At 46.5% G+C, this 27,119-nt stretch overlaps 2 protein-coding genes across 2 annotated transcripts in view; one reads left to right on the top strand and one right to left on the bottom strand.

The window, feature by feature from the left end:
• LOC144102610 (uncharacterized) overlaps nucleotides 1-10,118 on the bottom strand; it is a 50,996-nt gene extending 40,878 nt beyond the window's left edge. The window contains exons 1-3 of the mRNA XM_077635836.1: nucleotides 9,845-10,118; nucleotides 3,672-3,894; nucleotides 120-273 (exon numbers count right to left, since the gene is read on the bottom strand). Of these exons, the coding sequence (XP_077491962.1) occupies nucleotides 120-273; nucleotides 3,672-3,894; nucleotides 9,845-10,118 (651 nt within the window). The remainder of the gene's footprint in view (nucleotides 1-119; nucleotides 274-3,671; nucleotides 3,895-9,844) is intronic.
• A 14,800-nt stretch (nucleotides 10,119-24,918) lies between these two features.
• Nucleotides 24,919-25,983, top strand: LOC144102609 (uncharacterized). The gene is made up of 2 exons (XM_077635835.1): nucleotides 24,919-25,032; nucleotides 25,663-25,983. The coding sequence occupies exons 1-2, from the start codon at nucleotides 24,919-24,921 to the stop codon at nucleotides 25,981-25,983; spliced, it is 435 nt and encodes a 144-aa protein (XP_077491961.1).
• The last annotated feature ends 1,136 nt before the right edge of the window (nucleotides 25,984-27,119 follow it).

Genomic DNA, 27,119 nt, shown 5'->3' with positions numbered 1-27,119 from the left:
TTTTTCTTGGACTTTTCGCTCCGAGTCACCGACGCCGGCGACGACGCTGGCTTTTCCGCGCTAGGAGCCCCTTAACGCTGTTGGTTAAAATATATCACCGCGAGTTTTGCGTTGAATACCTTTAGTATGTAAAGCGCCACATTTATGTTGCCGGGAAGACTGTAGCTGAGATACGCATTCAGAATGCCGACGTGCGATATTTTGCTCCGCCAAAGTTCGTCCAGGCCGGTGTCGAAAGTCGTTGTCTTGTATTCGTTCTCGAGGTCAGAGTTCCTGAACGGGAAAGAGAATACACACACCGCTTGCCTGAGCAATGAATAACCTACCTGGGTGTTTTTTTTTATTCTTCGCGCAATCAGAGTGGTATAAACATGAATACACCGGTAAGCGTTATGAGGAAATTTTTCACCGTGAAACACATTTTCTTCCACCAAACTGAGAACGCCGCTTCCGTCTTCGATATCGCGGCTTTGGCCTCATCCGAATGTCAAAGTCGCTGAGTCTCCAGCATTGATACAAGAATAACAAGTCACAAAATTTTCATTTTTTAATCTCTGAAATCGAAACACTTGCTCTATCTCAACAATGTTAGGAGTTCAAACATGCCGCCTTCTCCTGATTTACTTGAATCCACTTTTTTCCCAACAGCGGATGACGTGTTCTTTCTACAAAAGCTGCTTTAATATCCAGTGACACAGTTAGGAAGGATACTCAAGAAACACGATAAATGGTTGAGTCTTAAGTTTTTTTTTCTATTTGCAGTAGGCTTTCCAGTTGGTAGCCTTCAGTTCTCTTGGCACTGTTGCAGTTAGTTTCGAACAGGGATTTTTGGCGGAGAGATAACGTACCTTGACATGCAATAAATGCGCATGGGCTGTGAGACATGCGACGAGAATGCCAACTGAATAAGTTTTGATCTTCCGCAATATTTTAACGTGAATGAAATTTGGTTCAGTGGACGCTTTTCTGTCGCTTTGCAGTCACTGGTCGCCTCAACAATAACCTGAAAATAAATACGTCACCTCCAGGCCAAATGCCTCTTCCGTTGGTCTTCAAATAATCGCGCTCTGCACATGCTATGCAGGACTCATCTTTCACATGATATGTACCCTATGCATACAAATATATCTATAAATACGAACACGTATGACGAATGCAGTTGCATGAATGAGACCAACTGTTTATTCTAAGGTTTTGGCCAGGGCACGGCCTTCATCTGAATTGAACTGTGTTACATAGGCGGACATCTTCCGGAACGTTGAAACATGGCACTTCCTTTTATTTCTGCATCTGCTTTCTACGTTGGGTTAAAGCAAAATTCCGGAGAAACCGGCTCATTTATTAAGAGTAGGAAACACAGCGCAAAAGAAGGAGTAGAAAGAAGTGACGAGACAATGCGCTATCAACTGATTCGGTTAGTCCCGGATATGTACAGAAAAAAGGTTTTTCAGTAGACTTGGGTAATTAGGCCAAATGCGGATGAGTGCACTAGCATCACTTAAATTGTCGGATGGAGCTACTGCATACTAGGTGCTGCCAGGCTACCACCATATTACTACCTCAACTTCTAATTCCCTTTAGCTACTGTGCAAGCATCATTCGAATCACGTTCTTCGACTAACCGCTGCTCCTCATTCGGCTTAGTTCGGTGCGCTTAGGGGCGGTGCCGCGTAATTAGTGCCCCAGGTTCTTGTCTGGTTGCAACCGGCAAAACCTTGGCAAGCAAGCCACCCGGTGAGCAGGTGAGCAGCCTGTCACAAAACCGGATTCTGGCCAACAGACAGACACAACGCCCAAATGGAATAAAGGGAACTATGAGTGCTAGCGCACTAAAATAGGAGAAGACAGATATTAAGCAACAAAGATTAAGACAAGCCAAACGATGAAAATTAAACCAACAAAACATTGTAGGGTCCTTCGCACAAGTTATACAGATATAAAAAAGGCGTTTTTTTTTTGTCCGAAACGCCTTCGGAGAGCACGCTTATGCAAAACGTACCTTTCTGAAGCATAATGAGCGCCTCAAAGATCTCCCTTGCTCACCGGATTCTTTGAATAGTTTATTGAAAGGTTGAACAATTTTATTGAAAAAGAAGCACAGTTAAGAGGTACATAAATTAATTATTACAGAAGGGTCTCAAAGTGGAAACTGTCAGGGGGACATCCTGTTATTAATTGCATATATGAAGCAAGATAAACATACGGCAGATAGCAACTACATAGCCGAAAACAGGTGCAGTGGATATTGATAATCTCTGCAAACGGTTTCATTCACCATACTAAAGTTTACAAACACATTTTGCAAACAAAAGAAGAAAACACAGTACTCTAGACAAGCAATAAAGCAATAGAAGTCGTAGGCAATAATTACAGAGTTCATTGCCATGGTTATTGAAGGTACTTAAAAAGTACATAGCTTTTCAAGCTTTTTTTTGGAATTGTGCTTCGGTGCGGGATGAATTAATGATTGCGGGTTGCGAGTTCCAGACAGTGATTGCTGAAAATAAAACGGACTGTTTCCCATAATTAGTTCTGACTTTCGGAGGCAAAAGATTGTGTTGTTCTGCCAATCTAGTATTATTGACGTTATTCAAACAGGAAACTTTAAAGATAGGAATAGTAGTGCAAGTGTGACGGGCGCGATAAATTTAAAAAAAGTTAGTTTCAGTTGGAGCGAAAAAAGGAGAGGTAAAATAGAGCCCGCGGTAAATGGGAGCACTGGGTGTAGGTGTATGAGCTGAATGTCATTATTCTAACAGATTGGTATTGAAGATCACGTAGAGAAGACAAATGGCTATACTAAGTGTTTCCGGGTACACGATGACAAACAGTAATTGAGGTGGCCATGAATGAATGCATAATAATGTGAACGAAGAAAAATGTGTTTTTGAAAATAATAACGTGTTCTGTTTAGTAGACGTATATGAAAAGCAAGTTTTTTGTTAATATATTTAGTGTGAAGGTTGAAATTTAAATCTGAATCGAACGTCACACCATGGAATGTTACAAAACTTGATTGGAGAATCATGTGGTTATCTAGTTATACATCAGAAACGATGAGAAGTCGTTTGTGTTCTAGAGAAAGGGGGAGCTGTCAAATATAGACGTGCAGGCTTTCGAAGGGAAAGCCTCGGGTGCGGCCAGATTAGTGTCCGCGCTTCTTTTTCGTGAGACTTAAATGAAAGGCTGCACCAGCACGCCACGCCGCTAGAGACAGGCACTGGCAAGTGTGTCATTATAGTCGTTTATTGCAAGGCCTTCCATTCCGTAAGCTGTACTCCTAATCTTGACAACACTCGCGTCCTCAAGAGGTACAAACCTCTCGAGCAATGGAGATACTGTTATTGCTCGAATACAGGGCGGCCATGATTCTAAGCCCGCGCCCGAAAGTTGAAGGCCGAGTAAAAAAAGAAGCTTTCCTCGAATGTAAGCCGGCCGCAAAAACAAGCGAGAACGACAGCGAAGACAGCGCGCATGCGGAATTTATTTACACCAACCTGCTGCCGCTCACTCTTCCGCGTCATCAATTGATTGGAATGCTGCACTTTCGGAACTAGCGCGCCACCACGCTTTCAGGGAATGTTATCCGGGCCGCAGCGATTTAGCTACCTACTACTCCTTGCTACTGCTGTTGTCTACTGCGGTGCAGAAGTATAGGGAGAGCTACTCACTCCATTGCGAAGGACATGCCGATTTGTGTCTGAGTCATCCGCGTCGCCAACCCCAGGAAATACCTCGCCTTGGAGTGATTCTCCACTGGCAGCTTGCTTGCGTTCTCCTTGTACAGCGAGTCGTAGAAGAGCACGCCGCACAAACCGTCGAGCGGCATGGGTGTGAAGGCCAGGTACTGTGCGCTGACAGTGCACATGAACGAGTTGCGCACGGTCCACCGGCCTTACATTCCAGAAAAAGATGAAAAACCAGTGTATTGGAAAGCATATATCGTTTTACAGTTAATACTACATGGTTATCGTTTTCGCTCATGACATACACATAGAGCAAGTTGTAAAAAAGGTCTGCCTATGTGCGGTAAATATAGCATGCTTTATAGCGATAGCCCTGCGAACTGCGAACTGTTTTGAAGACCCGTTCATGAGGTATTACAGAATGAGCCACAGACAGCCACGTTCTCTTAATTAGCCTTCGGGGCACGCGGGGCCCCGCAGTCGCAACAAATTGGAGCCGACTATTGCTGCGGTTGTCGAGGAGTCGAGTGGTTTCGTTCTCTTTCGGTTAGCCCGCGTCGCATTATACATCCTAAAACGCTATCGATGGCTCTAGAACGATCCAACCCCTCCAGCTGGTTTCAGGACTACTGCCCATCAGCCCGTGTGGGCATTACATGTATGCATATTTCGTTTCGACGAAGTGTCCTTAGCCTCACGGCTATGGCTGAGTGGTCTGGAGCGTAAGCGAAGCAGGTTGTTGACTCCTCCGAAGTTGCCGCCGAAGCCGGGGCCGAAAGAACTACTTTCAAAGCAATTATATCTGTCTGAATAGCTCCCGGAAGAAAAAGCACCATCACACACCTCAGGGTGGAAACGAACGCCAGCAGAATTCGAGCAGATTCGTACCCCTACGCGAAGGACGACTCGGTCATTGCAGCAACAACGCGGCTGTATTTTATTCAGAGGCTTTGCGTGCAGCTGAGGGGAACGAAACGCCACCCGGCGCCCTCCGCGATCGGTGCATGCACAGGGACGGCTCGCGGTTGCATTAGGCTGCTGTGGTGGAGGTACACGCAGTATTAAATGTCCCTCATCGTAGGCATCATAGATTGCGCCACGTACTAGCTAATAAATCAGCGTAACAGATAGCGCCACTCTGACTGCGTCGTGCAGCTACAAAATATATGGCGGAAGTTGATATCGTGAAAAATCCCGCCTGGCCGAGTTGGAACACTTGAAAGACAAACAGAGACAACGACGTGTAAAAAGTACGCAGTTCTGGTGATGCTTGCGTTTTGCGTTTTCAACAAGGCCTCCGTGCTGGACGTCGAAGTGTCAAAGAAGTTTTTTACTTGTCGGCGTTTCTATTTAAGCTTGAATCAAAATGTATTACGAGTGATGGCTAGCAGGTACGAGCCGCCGCAGTAATAAATAGGCTAATTTTTCACGCATCCGTGGCAGTTGCGACACGGAAGCAGAAGAGCATATATCGAACACGTCGTAATGTGTTGAACTAGTCCTATGTGCACTGCAATGGACAGTGACAATTGTGCTCTATCTATGCAATGCAGCCAGGTGAGCCAAGAAATTTGAAGCGTTTCTTAGAAAGGGAGCGCTACGAGGTTTTGAAGAGAGAATTTTGAAGGAACGCTGAGGACGCTGCCAGAGCTCGAAGGAGACAAGCAGCTGAACGCGGCACTGCACTAAGTCTAGTGGTATGGGAACGGGCCCGGACACATTCTGAGCGCGCAGATAGCGCCAGCAGTGAGCACAGCTCGAATTTCCTAGGCACGACGTGCGTTGGATTGCACGCTTGCACCGGTTGAGTTGATTGAAGGATCGAGTTAAAGGTCCCGTTCAGCGCTCAACATGACACAGTAGACGTCGTTTCCAATGTGTGCGGAAAATCCGGATTGTTTGAAAGGGTTGTGATGTCACATGGGGTGCTGTACAGTAAAATTTAACTAAACCCTACAAAACTTCGCATTAGAAGCTGACAACCTGACTTACATGGCTTCGGGAGATATAATTATACCGAATAAATTATTGGTGCTGAAAATAAGGTAATTACTCTGGAATCAAATTCCTGACTCCTCGGTTGCCTGTAAGACACACTACCAAGAGACCATGCGGGGTTGTTCGCACGGCCTGTTAAAAGAGAGGTGTTATGCATGCGGTGTGGTATTCTAACAACAGAAAAAAGTGTCACTGTATGCGTGGGAAAAATGAGCCGCTGACGGGAAACATCAATGCTACAGAATCATACCCTTAAAGGCGGAGCCTATGTATTGCCAGTCTTTTTCTTTACATTTCATTTCATTGTTACCACCCGCCTTATATAACCAAGGAACCAAGATGGCTGTGAAGTGCGTTGTTTGACTCGCGGAATATATGCAGCAACAAGGGAAACCAACTTGAACCCCATTTTAATATTTTAACCAGCCCGATTTAATTTCTTCAATGCTTTCTAAACGGACGGACCTGGCGGATAAACTTTGATTCTATTAAGAGACAGAGAAAAAACCACTGTTCCACTCAAATGCCAGTCGCTCTCTCATTTCCGGGAGTGGAACTCAAGCTCGGCTTGTTGTTGTTGACGGGGATGCCGTGGGCCGTGGCCACAGCTGTGGCCACAGCTTTTGGCGCTGTTTTTCAGGAGACGCTGTGCCGCCTCTTCCAGGAATAGGCTTTACTGAGGGGCAGGAATGGGCGTGAAATGCAGCGCGGTCACTGAGGGACGTGTGGACAGTTCCACTATCTTTGTATATTCACGCAGCGTTAAAGGCCCCGTTGTCCAGAATACCCGGCATCCGCATTGTGAGCGAAAAGGGCAGCCACCGTCTGGAAGACGTTCAAGTAAAGAGCGTGAGCTGTTTGGTTTACTGGGTGAAGAAATGAAGAAGGCGCCGCCCGTCTCGAGAAACGGAATGTAATACCCTCTGAAACGGGGTGGATGCCACCATGCTCGGCTACGCGTGCACGCACGCCGCCTAGCGGAACGATCAACGCCTAGCGCCATCTATCAGAGAAATTACGATGCACGTCTACCCATTGTCGATTTCCACCCCCTCAACATACATCCCGAACGGAATTTGCTTGGTTTGGGGGGTCAAGGTGGGCCTAGAATTTGGCTTGCGGTGCGATATGGTAACGCTTCTATTAGTAATTTCATGTATAGAATGTTTACCTATTATGTAATTGTGGTTTTATTTCTATACCACAACCCATAGGGCATTATTTGCATACCAAATTCGAATACAACTCTCCCCGGATCGGTGCCTGTTGTTGTCGGGGTGTATATAGAGGAACTAATGTATACATGTCCGGACCCGTGGAGTATCTGTTAGGGGTCTAAGTTGGACTTATTTTTGGAAATATGGCGGGGAGTTTGAACGATGCTTCACTCCCGCCACCAGTTGGCCCGGTATTGCACTACCTCCGGGATCGGCATTGTCTTTAGCGCGTCTATGCATGCTATCCTGTCTTTCTATCCCCTCTTTCAACTCTCCTTCTATCTGCACGTGGTAGCTATTGTGGCTCGGCTTGAGCCAGTGAGCAGGCCTGTGCAGTTTCCTTCCTTTCTTTCTTCCTGGCAGTAACAGACAGACTAATGTATACATGTATAGCGGTCCTGTAAAGGGACACTTTTCTTACCCATTTAGGATATTTTTGGTGAGAGGGGGGAAGGGGTGAGAGGACACAACCAACTTTAATGGCCGCCATCTTGAATTCGGGCAATTGAAACTATGCTGCCGTTTCGTCCCTGACGTCATACTCGCATAGTTCCACCTGTAATCACCATATTGGGCCGTCGCGTCATCATTGACATGCGGCAGGCGGTTGTTTGTACAATGCTGTTGTAGATGGCGCAACAAGTCTCAATGCGACATGCGCTGTTTTCTAGTTGCAGCCACAGATGGCGCTTTGATCTCAGGGTGGTACTAGAAAGCTGGCCAGTAAGTTTGCCAGACACGAGGAAGGAGAAAGAAAGAGCATTAAACGACAGGTTAAAAACGTCGAAGGTAAAAATGGGATAGATTCAATGGAATAGAAGCATAGTGTAGAACTATATTGATGCTGGAAAAGGCAGATCAGGAAGGAAACGTTTTATGATAATTCAAGAGGCAGTGCCCTACTCTTTGAAGCTAGGTCAGGGTGTCTCAAAACGCGCAGCTCCAGAAAAAAATTTAACGACGAAGATGACACATGTGCTGTGTGTGGTAAATCTGTAGAAACAATAGAACACCTCATACTAAAATGGGATGGTATCCATCCCGATGTCGATGCAGGCACAGTCACTCTTCCTGAGGCTTTAGGGTTTAGAGATAACAATAGTCATGTAAATAAATCTGCGGTGGAAATTAGCAAAAAGCGATTGTAGGATTGGTGGTACAAAAGCAGACAGGTGACATAAGTTTTAAAGTGTAGGAAGACGTTTTTTAAAGGAAATGGCGAATTGTATTAACTACTTACAGCAAAGTAAACAAAAATAAAGCAAAAAAACTGAGCATAGTGGCAACAACCACTGCCCCGTTTCAAAGGGGATGCTCCTACCTTCCATCCATCCATCCGGTAGCCGACTACACGAAATCTCGAAACTTGATGAGTGAGGGCTAACGCTCTTAAAATGAACAGCACGACTGGCAGGTACGTAGTACCAGAGAGCAACCTAGGAGGAAGGTTGGCCACCTAGGTCACGTGACTTTGCAGCGATATCAAAACCTCTCCACCGGATAGTGTAAAAGACTTTCAGCCTTCAGAGGTGGCAGTTAAATTAATGACTGGTCGCTCAGGATGAGCAACCTTCGCCGCACAAGGCTCACCGCTGCGATCACCTGCCATCGCAGGGCAGTAGCGCATTGCTGAACTATTGCAACACTGGGCCAGGACGGGTATGAGGACTCCCAGTATCTATGAAAGTAAAGCAGACTACGACATTTTGCATATATGTGAATTAACCCATTACGTTTATGCGTCATACCCTTAAGGCATACAGAGCTTAAGTGTTCCCTCCAATTTTTCTGAGATAGGTGCCACATGCCTGTTCTGATATCACGGGAAGAACTAAACTTTGCAGTTAACGTCGTGCGCGTTTTAGAAGTGTTTCTTTTCTGCAGCGAAGTATGACATCCAAGCTATTTCGGCAGCGTGTGCAGTCGATTTCTGTTACCCATAAAGGGAGGACGGAGGCAATCTAGATCTGCGACTTTTGTGGCTCTATCCCAGCTAGTGAGAGTCGATAAAGATTCTTTATAATGCGGCTGAGGGGCAATACTTCATGCGCTGTTAACCCGACTTTCCTAATACTACACGTCACGGCCATAAGAACTAGCGTCGTTCTTAGCAAAGAACACAGATTTAAGAAGATACCTTTCTGGAAACATCAGTTGCGTAGATTGATTGTATGAAGAAAAGGAACCAGTAATGAATAGCTGATGGACTACTTATTTTACACTATTTCTCTCTTCACATAATGGCGAAAGGCAGGCGGCAAATGAAACGCGTGTGACACAGTTATAATTGGACGAAGTAAACAAAAATATATTTTGTTCATGTAGACTAGATACTGTGCACTTATTTTGAGCTCAACGTCTGAAACACCGTTAATTGAGATCGGTAATACCTGACTTGCATTTGTTCCGCAGCAGTTAACATTTTTGTGTGCTTGTGGTCTGAGCTGAGATATTCAGTTCTCGTCTGAAGTGCAGCGATAGTATAAGTGCCGCGGAACATGAAACCTGTTATATCCACAAGGCGATGCTGCTGCTTACGTATCGAAAGAATGCGGCACCTCTGCCTTTGGTAAGGTGATATATGACCACCCAGTGTGGAGTGTTCAACATTTATCCCTTTCCACGCACTCGCGCGCTGACCATGCAGATACAGAAGTCTCCTCGTCTTCTTAGCTCATCGTGCGCAGCCACAGTGAAAGTTGTCTGAGGATATTTCGATTCACGTCAGTACGATAGCCCACGTGCCTGTGCTTTGGCCTTTTCAGTCGTACAGCAGAATCATATTTCTACAAGCGGGACAGCTCCACGCTGACCATAGGTGTGACAGGTGGCATTGAAAGAAATACCTCGAAAGAAGGTTTTTTCACCTCACTACGCTGTACTCTTTAAAAACTGAGGACGAAGGAAAGACTGATGAGATGCATTCGTATTACACACACTCACTCGACGTGCTTGTCGCTGTGCTGGTCGAGGGTTCGATGGTTGTGTGCACTCCGGAGGTCCCAGGCGGTCTCCCAGTGGCCGACACTGTCGGCTGCGTGAATGTTGGGATGGAGCCCTGGCTTCCTGTCGGCGTTTCTGGCGGCTGCACTGAATGGTCACCAGGTGACCTGATCGGGTTCCTCCGGACGCTCTGCTGTGGCAGCCGATTTTGTGCACTGCTGCCATCCTCTTCTCCATCGCCAATTTCTGTGTCGTCATTTCCCTCTGCGCACATGTCACACCGGGAGGCTCTATATGTGATGGAAAGAACACGCCATGTACTGGCATTTAACATTGCTGAAAAATTAAGGGTGGATGTTGGGCTCGTACCCCACACATTCGTGTTCGCTTAAGAACGTTGCGGTTCAAAAAGCTACTCTATGAATAATGCTCGGATATCGGCGTATACCACTCCTCGGAATGCTTTATAAACACGAAAACTTCGTCACCCAAGCGAAAAAGATTCGGTCTTACTGTCCACGGGTGGCTTCGTACGCTTCAGTGGAGCGTGAGCTTTGCTTTCTGCTCTTAAGTGTAACTACAGGATGATCTACGGGAGCAAAATATGTCGCCACTGTTGAAGATAGTACCATGCGTGAGACGCCATTGGATTTTAAAAGACGCGGCAAAGGTCATAGGGGAAGAGTAACTTCCCGAAGCTGCATGTGCGCTATGAGAGACACCGCAGTCGTGGGCTCCGGCCTGCTGGAATCACTCGGCACAAGCGAGTTATCGCATATCGTTTCCTTCGAAATGAGGCTGCCGAGACCATGGGACGCCCAGCCAAGCCTACCTAGCCACTGACGTGGGTTGACGCACATCAACGATAAATATAAGGAACCATTCTGTAAGACAACGCACAAAAACAGGATTCTTGGAAAGCAATGGCCGCGCGCTAAAAAAAATGAAACCATTACCTGAAAGTACCTGGTGCTTTGCTGTACAGTGCAGAACAAAGAAAACGCCACACAACACACTGAGCCCTGAGTTTTCTCACTGTTAACCGCGGTGCTAACTAAGCTTAAGTATTTGATCCATGGAATGGCGTACGCTCATTCATCACAAAAAGTAAAAGACGGACTAATAAAATTCAATCACTCTCAATGTCTTCTGGATTTGCTTGCCTTTCTGCACTAGTTCACGAAAGTGCAGTGCCAGTGCAGTGCCAGCTCTTGAGGCGCGAGTGTAGCCTGACACTACTGCTCTCGGTGCATAGGCCACATCGAATGCAAAGGTGGAGAAACGTTCGTCGACGGCGGCTGTGGATTCTGTCACGTGGTTTCACGTAAGCTCGAGGTTGTCCTATTTGTATTGAACGCTGTGAATTTGTTGGAAGTGACGCATCTCATGGAGCAGTAATGAAATTTGCTCATTGCACAAGTGATGAAGAAGTTGACACCGCCCTTACCGTTGGGCTGTATACGACGTTTGTCCGTAAAGTTTCGAGACTATTTTATTTTCTTCTCTAGAAATGATTCTCCTAAACATATGTTGGTGCATATGTGTAGCGCCATATTTTCAGGGTAACCTTAGAAATTTATGTTAAGGGCTGAAGGACCCGCTAGATGGCAATACATGCAGAAAAATACATTGTCACTAGCCATCTGGGCATTCTGTGAGTGAATGTGGAGAGATGGACGTCCACCTTGAACAGCGTGTAAACAAATTTCTCTGTGAAGCTTGGCAAGACAGCCACACAGGCGTATGAACACCTTCGTGACGTTAACGGCAACGAGACGTTATCGCGGGCGCGAGTTTTCGAGTGGCACAAGAGGTTTGTTTAGGGGAGAAAGTCGGTGGAAGAGGACACAAGGCAGGGGCGCCCTTCATAATAATAATAATTGGCTTTGGGGGGGGAAAGGAAATGGCGCAGTATCTGTCTCCTATATCGTTGGACACCTGAACCGCGCCGTAAGGGAAGGGTAAAGGAGGGAGTGAAACAAGAAAGGAAGAGAGAGGTGCCGAAGTGGAGGGCTCCGGAATAATTTCGACCACCTGGGGATCTTTAACGTGCACTGACATCGCACAGCACACGGGCGCCTTAGCGTTTTTCCTCCATAAAAACGCAGCCGCCGCCGTCGGGTTCGAAACCGGGAACTCCGGATCAGTAGTCGAGCGCCCTAACCACTGAGCCACCGCGGCGGGGCCCTTCAACCTCACGGAATGAAAACAATGTGGTTTGGATCAGGGAAATCGTACAGCAAGCCCGCACTATTAAAGTGCGCATGCTATCAGATGTTCTCGACATTAGTAAGAAAACATGCCACCAAATTTTGCACGAGAACTTGGGGAAACGAAAGCTGAATGCCAGACTTCTGCCGCACGTCCTCACACAGGACTAGAAGGACACGCGGTCATCAGTGAGCGCTGATTTGCTTTTTGAGGCAGGCAAGTATGCTACATTCGTCGACGGCATCATTGCTGAGGACAAAACAGGGTGTTTTCAATACGATCCTCAAACAAAAAGGCATAGCGCCGAATGGCAGTCCACAAGCTCTCCGGCGTCTGGTAAGGTACGGCGACTTAAGACCAAAACAAAGACGATGCTGATAGTTTTTTCGATGCCAGAAGTGTCGTACATCTCGAGTTCGTCCCACAAGGACAGACGATGAATCAGGAGTTTTATATCCGCGCGCTCCAACACATGCATGATATACTGCGACGCCGTCGCCCTGACTTATGGGCATCTGAGCAATGAAGCCTTGTAGCGCAAGACCGCACACTGCTCTAAGCGTGACGAAATTTCTCGCCAAGCACATCATTACTGTACGTCCACATCCGCCACACTCCCCTGACCTCTCCCTATGCGATTTTTTCCTGTTTTCTCGTGTGAAGAGAGCCCTGAAAGGTCGCTGGGTGGGGAGCATGGAGGCCAATCAAGATGTCAGGACAAAGGAGCTCACAGGCCTGCCAAGAGTAGCGTTTTCAAACTGTTTCCAAGACATTCACAAGCGCTGGAAGGTTTTTATAGACTGCAAAGGAGACTGTTTCGAAGATGTCCTGCACAAATGATTTCTATTTAAACGCATTTTTTAACGAACTCAGTCTCGGAACTTTACGGACAAAGGTTGCAGTTAGCGCGGGTCGACCGTCACGGATTCAACAGGTACATCCAAGAGGCAACAAACGAAATACTTGTATTTTGTTTGGTTTGGTTTATAGGGGTTTAACGTCCCATGGCGACTGAGGCTATGAGAGAAGCCGTAGTGCAGGGCTCCGGAAATTTCGACTTTCTGTGGTTCTTCAACGTGCTCTGAAAACGAACAGCACACGGGCCTCTGGAATTTCGCCTCTATCGAAATTTGACCGCCGCGGCCGGGATCGAACTCGCGTCTTTCGAGCCAGCAGCCGAGCGCCATAACCACTCAGCCACCGCGACGGCTACTTGTACTTTGAATTCGAGGCGTTTAGACTCTCGCTGGAGACAACCTTTGGCAGTTTGTACATGTTGAGCAAGCTGTCGCCGTTCTATCCGAAAAGTATTCGGAATTTTTCGCCAATAACAGCAGAAAACAGTTGTCTGGTAACTTATTTAAACTCTACAACTTGTGTTCACAGTTACCCGATTATGTAGGCGGAGTCATTTGCAGACTGACTGTCAGGTGAAGGCGTAGACTGACATGGCGACCTCGAAGCCAGTCAGTATTTGTAAGCGGAGGAGCGGACATTATGTCGCAGGGGGTCATCACAAATGTTGTGCTCAGCCAACATGTTCAAAAACACCTCACCTGCTGTCTCTTGTGCAAACGCTTCATCGTGCTGCATTTGCGACAAAGATATGGTGCAAAGCAATGCGCGAGGCTGGACAGAAAGGTGACTACACACACGCTGGTTTAAGGCGAAAACCTTTAATCGGTCATACTTGTGGCCACGAGCCTCTCCGTACGTCCGTTACGCTCTTGAGCAACTCGATAAGAAAAGCTTTTTTGTGCACAATGTGATTCGAACTACCATCCTTCCGTTCCACAGCCAAGCTTGCTAACGACTACGATACTTCCTGCAAACGCATATGTAGTTCTTGTCTAAGACGCTGGAGAGTTTTTGCGGAAAGGCGTCGAATCATACGGATCCCTTTCAAGCGCCTTCCAGTGTCTCCAGCATTTAAGATTCACGAACAGCTGTGTACTTAATCAACATCTTAACCACACATCAGTGACACAAGCAGCACCACCGCGCTTAAGGCTTTCGCCTCACCGCACTTTAAGTCAACATAGGTGCCCCCTGAATTTTTTTATTATATTTATTTATTTACTTATTTATTCAATATTGCCAGCTGCCTTCTGAAGGCCAAGGCAGGAGTGGCACAGGGATACGTCCTTGAAGGTATTGGTGAGCGCTATCAAAATATGGAAAGGGACGAACACATTTTGATCTATTTGATGTATGATATATTTTGGAAGCGCTCACCAATACCTTCAAGGATGCATTTCCAACTAGCCCCAGCTGTAGCTCTTTTGAGGGATACGTCGGTGTGCATTGCAATGCAACAAAGGAAAGGAAGAAGCGAGCACGGAATGAACATAAACAAACACACTGCGTTTCCTAAAAATTGAAAAGAAAAGGCGTAAGATGACCGAGATACACTACGCTTGTAAAATTGCATGACAGCAGATATGAAAGACGCATGACTTATTAAGCACACCATGTCACGCAGAAGCCCATTCCATTTGGATATCATCTTTGAAAAAAAAGGAAAACTCGTCAGTTTTCGTTCGACACTGTGGCAACCTGAGCGTCAAGTTCTGTTTGCTGCGTGTTGGACGCGATGTGTTTTATTGCGCGTAGTCATCAAAGTTCACTTTTGTTTGGTTATTGATAACACTAAAAAGCATTTTTAAGCGATGCCACTTACGGTATTATTCAAGTGTCTGAGGTTCAGATCGCCTCAATATATTAGTAATTGAAACGTGTCTTCTATATGCGGTGTAGATAAGTTTTATTGCTTTCTTATGAACTCTTTTATTAAGATTTTTATCTATTTTTGAGTGCGGGTGCCAAACGACGTTAGCGTATTCCATGAGTGGGGGAACTAGTGCAGTGCAAGCTGCTAACTTCGTTTTACATGTGCAGTGCTTGAGCCGATTCCTTATCAGCCAAAGCCTGCTGAATGCCTTTAAAACTATATGCTCTATGTGTGAGCTCTAACCTAAGTTACTGTTAAACACAATTCTCAAGTATTTGTACTAATTTACAGAACTTTACAGAACTAATTTAGCTGCGCCATTAATTTTGTATGTGTGATTAAGAAAGCACTTTTTGTGTTATTGACATATTTGAATACTTGGAGTAAATATATTTGCCGAAATTGAAACCGCTTGGAAACCTCTGACAGATAATCTTGGAGTATGCAATGACCCTCTGCTTTTGAACTGGTGGGTACAGAGTGCAGTCGTCTGCGAAAAAGCGGCACCGACAGGGGAGGAGTCATTTAAATTATTAAGAAAAACAAGTGGACCAAGTACGGAGCCATAGTTGACGCGTAAGAGTGCTGGAGGCGGTGGTGAATTGGAACCAGATATCTAAACATACTGGTGTCGTTCACAAAGGTAGGAATGAAGCCAATGGACAGGACTCTGATTTTGAAGTAGATTCCAGAAGTTTTGCCATCAGCATGCAATGCGACGCGTGATCAAAGGCCTTCCCGATGTGGAGAAACATTGCATCAGTTTGTCCGCGCCTATCTAGACATTTTACCAAACCGCTCCGAAATCCAAGTTGGCTACTAGAAAAGAAGTTGCTGCTCTCTAAAAAAGAACCGAACAGATAAACAAGGATGTTGAGTAGCAATACTACTTACAAATGATATCAACTATGATGTTTTCTCTCATTTTTTATATGCAAAGATGCTCAGTGTCTGAGAGTAGTCTCGGACAAAACTGTGTTTTCTTTTATGTATCGATCGACCACCGGATTCTTCGGGTCGATGCCTTTATGTGTCATTTAGGTCGCTTGCTGAATTATGTGAACGACCATCGCCTGAACATTATTCTCAGTGGCGAGCTTATTATTGACTTACAGAAGTATTCTGCTGCTCAAAAGACGCTTGTATCGACGGTTGAGTTTGGTTTATGGTTTATGGGGGTTTAACGTCCCAAAGCGACTCAGGCTATCAGAGACGCCGTAGTGAAGGGCTCCGGGAATTTCCACCACCTGGGGTTCTTTAACGTGCACTGACATCGCACAGTAAACGGGCCTCTAGAATTTCGCGTATCGACGGCTGAGTCCACGTGTCACGTCATTTTAACTCAAACAGCAACCCGCGTCACAATGCAATATGCTACACTTCTTGATGTTTTCATAACTAATTTCCATACCGACTAAATTCTATCCGGGACTTTATGGTGTGATATCAGTGACCACTACCCAAATTTTCTGTTTCTAAGCGGCATTACAACAAAAACAAATGCTCTATCCGCAATGAAAACTTCACAGAGTGTCACACCTGGTAATCTTGAAACATTTTGGTTGCACATTAATAATCAAAACTGGAGTGATGTGTTTAGTTCCGGTAAAGCTGACGAAGCATATCAGAGGGAAAGTTCTAGGTTTAGAAAGTTATACCACGAACACTTTAAAGAAAAAGCTGATAAAAAAGTCCAAGAGGTGCAGTCAACCATGGATTAGCCATGAATTACTGAAAATGATTAAAAAGAAAACAGAGAACATTTCTAAAATCGATAATGTTGCACGACCTTTCAGAAATATAAGCAGTATCGCAATACACTGACTTCTCGAGATGAGAAGAGAACACTACATAATGAGTTCATGACCGACCACTGTGATGTAGGTGCCCAAGTTTGGGTAAAAGTTAAACTATTTCTTCGTATTTAAAATAACACACACATTGTGGTGTCCGGCCTATCACCGCAGTCGTTAATGCGCACGCGCGCAAAACGAATAAAATGCGTGCGCCACAACCTGCGCGCGGGCTTATCTCGACCAGCCACGCACCGACGCACATGGGGCAATAAACGTCGCTTCGCCCCTGGAAACTTGTCTATTCTTTCGCATGAACCACGCAATACAACCACTGGCGACGCGGACGGGATTTGAAGAATTCATTTTTCAGATTGGATGGCAAGTGTATTCGAAACTCACTCGGTGAAGAAGACTGTCTTTTTGTAGTGTGCGGAGCCTGTTACTGTCATGACTGGGGCCGAGGCAGCAGTGACGCACTTCGCTGGGCGACTGGGCCAGCTGGAACCCTTCGACGAGTCCGCCAGCGAGTTGGCTTCGTACGAAGAGCGGCTTCGTCGTTCCTGATTGTCAACCGAGTATCCGACGGCGACAAGGTACACGCCTTCTTGAGCATTATCGGTCGGAAGACATACGGGTTGTTGAAGCCATTAACTTCTCCAGAACTGCCTTGCCTTCTACGAAGTGTTTCGAAGCCAAGAAAGATATGAGCGACCACCTGCCACCGAAACCGTCGGTCATTGGAGAACAGGTCAAGTTTTACCGGAGGTGTCAACGAGAAGGCGAGTCCTTATCTAGTTATGTTGCCGAGCTTCGTAAACTGTCGCAAACATGCGAAAGCGCCCTTGACGAGTTCCTTCAGGAGGGCTTCGTGTACGGCCTGCTACGAGAAGACATTAAGGGAGTGCTTTTCACGGAAGATAGCAAGCTTACGTTCCAGAAAGCGGTGGAGCGGGCTCTTGAAATGGAAGCGGCTAAGAAGAGTGCTGCTGAGGCACGCGGCACCGACGCCGCAGTCGGCGATGTGCACAAGGTGCAAACTGAGCGCAGAAAACATGCAAAAGCTGTTTTCGCTGTTGTTCGCCAAAGCACAAGAGTGAAGCTTGCCCTCACTTGGACGCAACCTGTTTCAGTTGCAACAAAAAAGGGCATATCCAGAGAGCCTGCCGAAGCAGTGTTAAGACTTTTATCTAAGAAAGAGCAGATGCTCACGATTGTGTCGCGGAAAGCTTCGACCCTCAGTCTAAACGGCGTGTGGGCAGCTCAGCGCGACCGTGTCACCATACAGATAACCATCGACGGCGTCTTGGTGTGGTGAACATGGAGCTAGACACGGGAGCGGCTGTTTCCATCATGTCAAAGACGCAGTTGCGTCAGCGCTTTCCTTCGGCTGTACTGGAGCCTACTACAGGTAAACTGCGGACCTACACAGGAGCACTGGTACGACCGCAAGGGGTCACTTCGGAGCTCCAGCGACTACGTCTGAAGCTAAGTGCCTTTTGGTGTTTGCGCTTGTACATGCTTTCGGGCAGTAGTTTTAAACCGAGTTAAGGGTAGAAAGGCTAGCGGAAGTGTGTGTGCCGAAGGTTTTTGCGTAGAAATTTTGGAAGGCTTTTACCTTGCGTATTGCTAAAAGTTTTTGGTGTAGGATTTTTGGCGGGCGTTTACGTTGCGTAGTGCCGAAGGTTTTTGTGTAGGAATTTTGGTGGGCTTTTACGTTGTGTAGTGCCGAAGGTTTTTTGTGTAGGAATTTTGGCGCGCTTTTACGTTGCGCAGTGCCGAAGGTTTTTGTGCAGGATTTTTAGCGGGCTCTTACGTTGACTAGTGCCGAAGGTTTCTTCTGTAGGAATTTTGGCGGCCTTTTACGTTGCGTAGTGCCGAAGTTTTGTGCAGGAGTTTTAGCGGGCTCTTACGTTGACTAGTGCCGAAGGTTTCTTCTCTAGGAATTTTGGCGGGCTTTTACGTTGCGTAGTGCCGAAGTTTTGTGTAATATTCTTGGCGGGTTTTTACGCATAGGAATTTTGGCGGGCTTTCACAAGGCGTAGTCGGCCGGACGATGGGTCGGCAAGCTAGGAAAGTTAGGGAGGACAAGGACGGGGAGTTAGTACAGTGCCAGGAGTGCGACCGTTGGTGTTACTTAGATGAGACAGGGTTCGGGAGCTTAGCCGAGGCGGGTGAGGCTAGCTTCGTGTGTAAGATGTGCAAGCGGTTTGGGGACGCCGTTCATGCGTTAAAAGGGGAATGGGAAGCTGGGTTTAATGCACTTAATGCGGACCGGCAGGTCGAACGAGAGGATCGGATTAAGCTGGAAGCTCAGGTCGCCGATTTGATTAAAAAGGAGGAGAATAATGCCGCCCTGTTGAAGCGAATGGTGGGCGAGATTAAAGAAGAGCGGGAAAAGCGGGCCCAGCTAGAAAAACAGGTTGAAGCGCTCAGGTCGCGGCCGGCTGGGCACCCCAGTTCGGAGAAGTGTCAGGTGGAGGACGAGGCTCGTCGATCGTACAGTGCTGTAGTGCAGCGAGCAATTAGTGAGAAAAATGCGAACGAAATGAAAAAGGTTAAAGCGGGCATGGAAACTCGCGACAATAGCGTACAGCGGCAGGAGAGTCAGCTAGAGCGATCCGGAGGCCAACAGATGGAATTAGGAAGCGAACGTTTGGGGCACAGGAGAGTTCTGGTGGTCGGGGACTCGAATGTAGCGAGGGTTGAGGGAGGCGTTCTGACGGCAGTGAAGGCAGACAGGCGGGTGCAGGTGGAGGCTCAGTCGGGAAAGTGCATGGTGGATGCAATGGCCAGAGCCCGGGAGGTGGTGGTGGGTAGCATGGATGGCGAACACCTTGTGGTCATCCATGCTGGTCTCAATGATGTACTGCAGGGGAGGAGCCAGAATCTTGAGACGCAGTTGGAGGTGGGGATGCGTAGGCTTAGAGAGGCCTCTGAGAGTGTGCATGTGACCATATGCACAATCCCAGAGGTCCAGAGGCAGGCTCGCGAAACGGAAAGGAGGGTCGTGGAGACTAATCGGGTAATTAGGCTATTGAGTCGACGACTAAGATACGAGGTGATGGAGGTCAACAGGGAAGTGTACGAGGTTAGGCCCCACCCTTTTGCACAGGATGGCATCCACTACGGTGGTGCCACTGGCAAGAAGGTGGGTAGTAGGATAGGTCGCCAGGCAACAGCTTTTTTGGGGGGACCCAGAGCTCTGAAGGAACCAGTGTAGAGAAGGAGGAATTAAGATCAAACGGACAATGGAACCATAGGGGAAGAAAGAGACGCAAGCGCCAGGGCCAAGTTAATTCAGATATAGGTTTCATTAACATGCAAGGTGGCAGGAATAGACTGAAATGGGAGGAAATAGAAGAACAGTTAAGACAGGAGGAATTAATGGTATATGGTTTAGCGGCAACACATCTTAGAGACATGGAGCAACCACCCTGTAACCCAGACTACGCATGGGAATATTGCAATAGAACAGAGGGCAGCAGAAAGGGAGGTGGAATTGGGGCATTCATTCATAAAAGTATGAATTTTCAAAGGGTTAGACTGGGATGCAGGGAACATTTATGGCTAAAAGGAACAGTGGCAGGCAAGCAAACACTCCTTGGCTTTGTATACCTGTGGACAGGGGTTAATGCCAAAGAGGAAAACAGGAAAATGTTAGAATGTATTGCAAGCGACATTGATGAGCTAGGAGGACAGGGCGAGATAATTATATTAGGCGACATGAATGCACACATAGAAGACCTGGATGGGTACACGGATTCGACAGGAAGCATGCTGCAGGACATGTGTGACAGGCATGATTTAGTTGTATGCAACAGCACCGAGAAGTGTGAAGGGCTCATAACATGGGAGGCGGGGAGTCTGCACTCGACGATAGATTATGCACTAATGTCACAGAGGATGTATAACAGATTAGGGGTAATGAGCATAGATGAAGATGGTTCCAGAAGTCTAGGTAGTGACCACAAGCGTATCAAGTTGAGCTTCAGAAGAAAAAGCAATGTAGGACTGAATCAAGATAAACAATCAGGGGGAAATTTTTACTCAGAAAAGCAATTGGAAGTAGCAGCCAAACAAATCGAGAAAGTAATTTTTGAGGATAGTGAAACAGAATGGACTTATACCAAATTAACTCGATTACTGGAGCTAGAGCTAGCTAAGGTGGGAGTAAAGCTAAAAGGGAAAAGATGCAAACCCAAGAGTTGGTGGGATGAGGAGGTCAAGAGGGCAATAGAAAAGCGCAAGGAAGCATCCAGGGAACACAGATATTCCAAGAAGAGGGGGGAACCAAAACCCGAAGTAGACAGAAAATGGGATACCTTCATAAAGTGTAGAAGGGACGCATCCTGTTTGATTAATGAGAAAATTAGAAGAAAGGGTGCCCAATGGATGTCAAAAGTAAATAAAAAGGATAGAAAAGCAGCCCAAAAATTCTGGAAACATCTAAATGCAATGAGTAATAAAACTAGGCTAGAACAAAGGTTTATTGTTACAGATGAGGGTATTCGACTAGAAGGGGATGAAGCAATAAAACACATAGGAACAAGGATGACGGAAAAATTTTCAGCAAAGCACGTGGTACATAATTTTTCGAAGGAGGATAGACCGGTTACAGCAATAGCTTCACTTGAGCAAGGAGAGTGGGAAAGGGCAGAGAAGAAGGTTCCCAGTGGCACATCAACAGGACCAGATGGTATCCCGATTATGTTGATAAAGAAGTTAGGACCAAAATCCAAGCAAACACTAATACAGGTAGTGAACAAAATGATAGTGGATGAGAAAGTCCCCGATGAATGGCGATTAAGTAGAATGAACATGATATATAAGGGAAAGGGGGACAAAGCAGACGTAAGTAACTATCGCCCCATAACAGTGACGTCTGTGGTTTACAGGGTGGTGATGCAAATTATAAAGGATAGACTGCAGGCTTGGGTGGAGAACGAGGGGGTGCTAGGGGAACTACAGAATGGGTTCCGGAAACAAAGGAGGTTGGAGGACAATCTATTTTCATTGACACAGTGTATAGAAATTGCGGAAAAGGAACATAGGCCCTTATTGCTAGCATTTCTGGATATTAGGGGAGCCTATGACAACGTTACTCAGGAGCATTTGTGGGACATATTGGGCACATTGGATGTGGAAAATGGAGTAATTAATCTTTTAAAAGATATATATAGAGGTAACAGAGTGCTCATAAAATGGGAAAAAAATGTATCAGGGCCTGTAGAGATACAGCGGGGGCTTAGACAAGGATGTCCTCTGTCCCCTTTGTTGTTCATGTTGTACCTGCAAGGTTTGGAGGCCAAGCTAGAGGGGAGCGGACTAGGTTTCAACCTATCTTTTTTCAAGCAAGGGGAATTGATTAAACAGACATTACCGGGACTAATATATGCGGACGATATAGTGATAATGGCTGACAACAAGGAAGACCTGCAGAAGTTGTTAGACATATGCAGCACAGAGGGAGATAGATTAGGCTTCAAGTATAGTAAGGAAAAATCTGCAGTCATGACATTTAATGAAGAGGGCGGCGAGCATAGAATACAGGAGTTCGCGCTAAAGGTAGTGAATGAGTACAAGTATCTTGGGGTGTGGATAAATAACAGTGTTGAGTATCTGACAGAGCATGAAAAATATGTAATGAATAAAGCTAGTAGGAATGCAGCTGTCATGAAAAATAGGGCACTGGAAAGGGGTCTGGAAAGGGGTGATGGTCCCTAGCCTGACCTTCGGGAATGCGGTCCTGTGTATGAGGCCAGATGTTCAAGCAAGGCTGGAAATTAGGCAACGGGGAGTAGGGAGGTTAGCTTTGGGAGCACATGGCAATACACCAAATCAGGGGGTACAGGGTGATATGGGATGGGCGTCTTTCGAGAGCAGAGAGGCTAGCAGTAAGATAGCATTTGAGGAACGATTGAGAAGGATGGAGGAAAAGCGGTGGGCTAGGAAAGTTTTCAGATACCTGTATATAAAGAATGTTGACACGAAATGGAGAAAGCGAACTAGAAAATTGACAAGCAAATATCTGGACAGCAGTAAGGGGGCAAATCAGCAATTATCGGTTAAGAAAAAGGTTAAAGGAACAGAGAGAGCTTTGTGGAAAACAGGGATGCTGACGAAATCGGCACTAGAAACATACCGGACCTTTAAACAGGAAATTGTCAAAGAAAATATCTATGATAATTGTAGGGGAAGTTCTTTGTTGTTTGAGGCCAGGACTGGAGTTTTGCGGACTAAGAAGTATAGAGTCAGGTACCAGGAGATAGACACTTTGTGCATTGCATGCGGAGAGGAGGAGGAAACGGCTGAACACTTGATACTTTTCTGTAAAGGGCTTCACCCTACAGTGGAAGGCAGCGGGGCTGACTTACCCAAGGCATTGGGGTTTAGGGATAGTGAAGGGAAAGTGGATTTTAAGAGGTTAGAAGTAACCAAGCGAAGGTTATCTGATTGGTGGCTAAAAGCAAGACAGGAGTAAAATTTCACAAGACATGGCTAGGTGGCTTGAGCCACCGCCCGATGTAAAGGGTTCAGCCGTATCCATCCATCCATCCAGCACGGCGACCATTCTTCAATTCATCCACTCTACGTCGTAGACCACAAGGGGCCACCTCTACTGGGCCGGGAGTAGCTCCACGCCGTCCGGCTGGAGTGGGCGAAAATCTGGATCCTGAAAAACATTACAAGTTCACACTCCTACTCATATCAGCGTCAAAAAGAGGCTTGACGCATTGCTGTCGTAGTACCAACACCTTTTCAAAGACGAGTTAGGCACGATAACGGAAGAGCGCGCCGAACTTTTTCTTAAACCTGATATGAAGCAGAGATTCCTAAAAGCTAGGAATGTTCCATTCGCGTTGCAAAAAACTTTCGATGCTGAATTGGCTAAAATGGAGCAACTGGGAATTATATCGCCGGTTACGGCGTCAGAATACGCTACGCCTGCGGTACCCGTAATCAAGCTAGATAGTAGCATACGGATTTGCGGCGACTGCAAGTCGACCGCTACCCATTACCGAAGGTGGACGACCGGTTCATAGGCTTGTCGGGAGGTAAGCATTTCTCGAAGATTGATCTCAATCGGGCCTATCAGCATGTGGTCATGTCTGAGTCATCAAAACAATACTTCACGTTGAATACGCAGAAAGGATTGTTTGCTGCTAATCGACTCGCGTTTGGAATTTCGTCCGCACCTGGGATTTTCCAAAGAATAAATTACACCATGCTTAAGGGCTTACACAGAGTTTTCTGCTTCCTAGACGTCATTCTGGTGAAAGGTAAAAATGAAGAGAATTTCATCAATATGGTAGCTGTGTTAACACGACTTTTTGAAAGAGGCGGTCGTGTCAAGAAAGAGAAGGGCTCATTTTTTCAACAGGACCTTCGTTACCTCGGACACAGAATCAGCGCACAACGCATCTCGGCAACGACGGAGAAGGTTGACGCACTCATCAAGGCTCCAGCCCTTAAAGAGGCAGCAGCTGCCGTCGTTACTGGGAGTCGTCAATTTCTACGTCAAGTTCCTTTCTTACCTAGCAACGGTGGCGCTACCATTTTTCAGGTTGCTACGTAAAAACGCGCCGCGGTGCTGGAATGAGCGTTGCCAGGAAGCGTTCACCCAGATAAAGAGCTTGCTAGCCTCTCCCGCGACTTTGGCTCACTACGACCCGTGCAAACCGTTGCAGCTATCATGCGACGCATCGCACTATGGTTTAGCGCTGTTCTTTCTCATGTTTTGGATGATGGCAGCACAAAGTCAATTGCTTTCGCATCGCGTACCTTGAACGATGCCGAAAATAAATACATACAGCTTGCGAAAGAGGCCCTTACAATAATATTTGGTGTTACGTTTCATTTCTACCTTCATGGCCGTTCGTTCACATTAGTCACCACCGATAAACCGCTTCAAGCAATCCTTGCGCCCAACAACCAGCATCCCGACTATCGCAGCAGAACGTTTGCAGCGCTGGGCCGTCACATTGTCAGCTTACCGGTATTCGCTTATCTTCAGAAAATCAAGCGAGCATGCTGAAGCCGATTTCTGTTCTGGACTGCCGCTATCAATAGTGAAAGACGAAACACAAGAAAGAGGAAACCTTTTATTCATTGCGGTTGCAATCAATGCCAGTTTCAAGCCAGGCCATTGCTCAAGCAACAGCTCGGGACCCCTGATGTGTAAACTGATAGATTTCATAAATGTGGGGTGGCAGGCGTCTGTGACTGAAAAAGATTTGAAGCCTTTTGTTGACCGACGCTACGAGCTCACAGTTCACCAAGCCTGCATCATGTTCGGGATGTGAGTCATCGTGCCGGCAAAGTTGAGCAACTTGCTGATGGATGAACTCCACGAAGGGCATCCAGGCATCGTGCGCAGCAAGCAACTGGCTTGCAGCTACGTGCGGCGGCCGTCCATCGAGGCGGACCTTGAGCATCGTGTCAAGGCCTGCGTAAGTTTTCAAGAGCAACGTTGCGGGCCGCGCACAGCCCCGCTTCATCGTTGATCTTGGCCGACAGCACCATGACAGCGCGTACATATTGCACGCCATGTTTCTTGAAGTCGTGGACCCGCACTTCAAGTGGCCGGAAGTGTTTCTTATGCGCTCGAATACATCGGATGCTACAGTTCACAAATTGAGAGAGCTGTTTGCGCGGTTTGAGTTCCCTGAAACCGATGTCACTGATAACCGCCCGCAGTTTACTTCCGAAGAGTTCAAGCTTTTTGTAAAATAATGGGTTGTCGTCACGTGCTTACAGCACCGTATCATGCCTGCTCAAACGGGCTTGCAGAGCGTTTTATTCAGACCCTTAAGAACGCTCTTCGTAAATCTAGCGGAGCGGACACATTACATCTGAGGCTTCACAACTTTTTGCTTACCTATCGCAACTCGCCCAATGCGACCACAATTTAGTCACCAGCAAACTTGTTACTAGGACGACGGCTGCGAAATCGATTCGATGTTGGCAAGCCAGCGGTGAGAGGAAGGGTTGCATATAATCAGTTCAAGCAATCCGTGACTCGCCCACGTCGTTATCGTGACATAACAGTCGGTGACCAAGTGATGCTCGCAATTGTCCAGGCAGACCAAACTGGGTCCCTGGTGTTGTTGTGGGGCAGTCCGGCCCTGTCTTTTACCGTTCGTGCTACCACACCCAGAGACAGTTCCACCTGGTGTCGTCCCAAGGACCAGCTGCTCGCGCGGACAACGGATCCGGACCGCGAGGCATCTGACCAGGAGGGATACTGGTTCCTGGCGTTTCCACAAAGCGTCGACCCAGGGACATCCTCCGCTCCTACCATCAGTGGCTCTGCCGCTTCGCAAGACATCCAGACAGCTGGTGCAAGACGCTACCCGACTAGAGACCGCCGACCACCGGACAGATATCAAGCTGGAGTTTAGATTTTTAAATTAGCCAATATAAAATGGGAGGCATGCGGTGTCTGGCCTATCGCTGCAGTCGTTAATGCGCAGGCGCGCAAAACGAATAAAAGGCGTGCGCCGCAACCTGCGCGCGGGCTTATCTCGACCAGCCACTCACGGACGAACATGTGGCAATAAACCTCGCTTCGCCCCTGCAAACTTGTCTGCTCTTTCACAGGAACCACGCAATACAACAAACATTACTCAGCTTACTCTTGAAAGCGGCAGTCTTGAGGGAACAGAGCTTGCAGAAAAATTCACGGAATTTTTTCAAGGCGCTGTAGTGGAAAATAATCATCGAAAGGTGTAAAACATAATATACATGCAAGAGATCACGCTATTTTCCTAGAAGTCACCGTTGAAAAGGAAGTTTGCAGCATTTTTGACTCATTAAATAATAATACGAGCTTGCGATACAGAAAATGTTCAAATTAAACCTACAAAATACTTCATTGATTGCATAGCTCCCATCCCTATAAAAAAGGAGACAAAAATATGTATAATTATCGACCGATCCCAATCTTGCCGGCCTACTCTATAGAATTAGAAAAAAATACCTTCAAAAGGTTGATGAACTTCTGCTTGAAATTCAGACTTATTTCTTCCTCATAACGTGGTTTTCTTTATGGAAAATGGACCGGAACAGCATTATTAACTGCAAAAGAAATTATATTAGCAGCAATTGAAAATGAAAAAATTCTGTATTGGAGACTTTTTGGACTATTCAAAGGCTTTTTATAGCCTCAGTCACTCTGTTTTATTTATTTATTTATTTATTTATTTATTTATTTCAATACCCTAAAGGCCCAATGCGGGCATGACATAGGGGGGATTAAATCAAAGAAAACTTGACAAATATACAACACAGGATATAAACGGCTAAAGATAGAAATAAACAAGTCAAGAAGCCAGGTACAAATTAATAAGAGAGGGGGAGGGGGAATGGCTAGGAATAGGCACTGAAAAAATGCACATGTAGCAAATCCCACAAAACAAAAAATCGCACCTTCAGAAGTTACAAAACATGGCATCTAACACTTCATGGAACGTTACGGCCGACACGCACACACTGAAGCAAACGAAATAAAAAAAACGCACATTATTCTACATTGGAA

This window comes from Amblyomma americanum, chromosome 8 (assembly GCF_052857255.1).
Source record: "Amblyomma americanum isolate KBUSLIRL-KWMA chromosome 8, ASM5285725v1, whole genome shotgun sequence".
Taxonomy (NCBI): Eukaryota; Metazoa; Arthropoda; class Arachnida; order Ixodida; family Ixodidae; genus Amblyomma; species Amblyomma americanum.
This window is presented reverse-complemented; position numbering and strand designations above follow the sequence as displayed.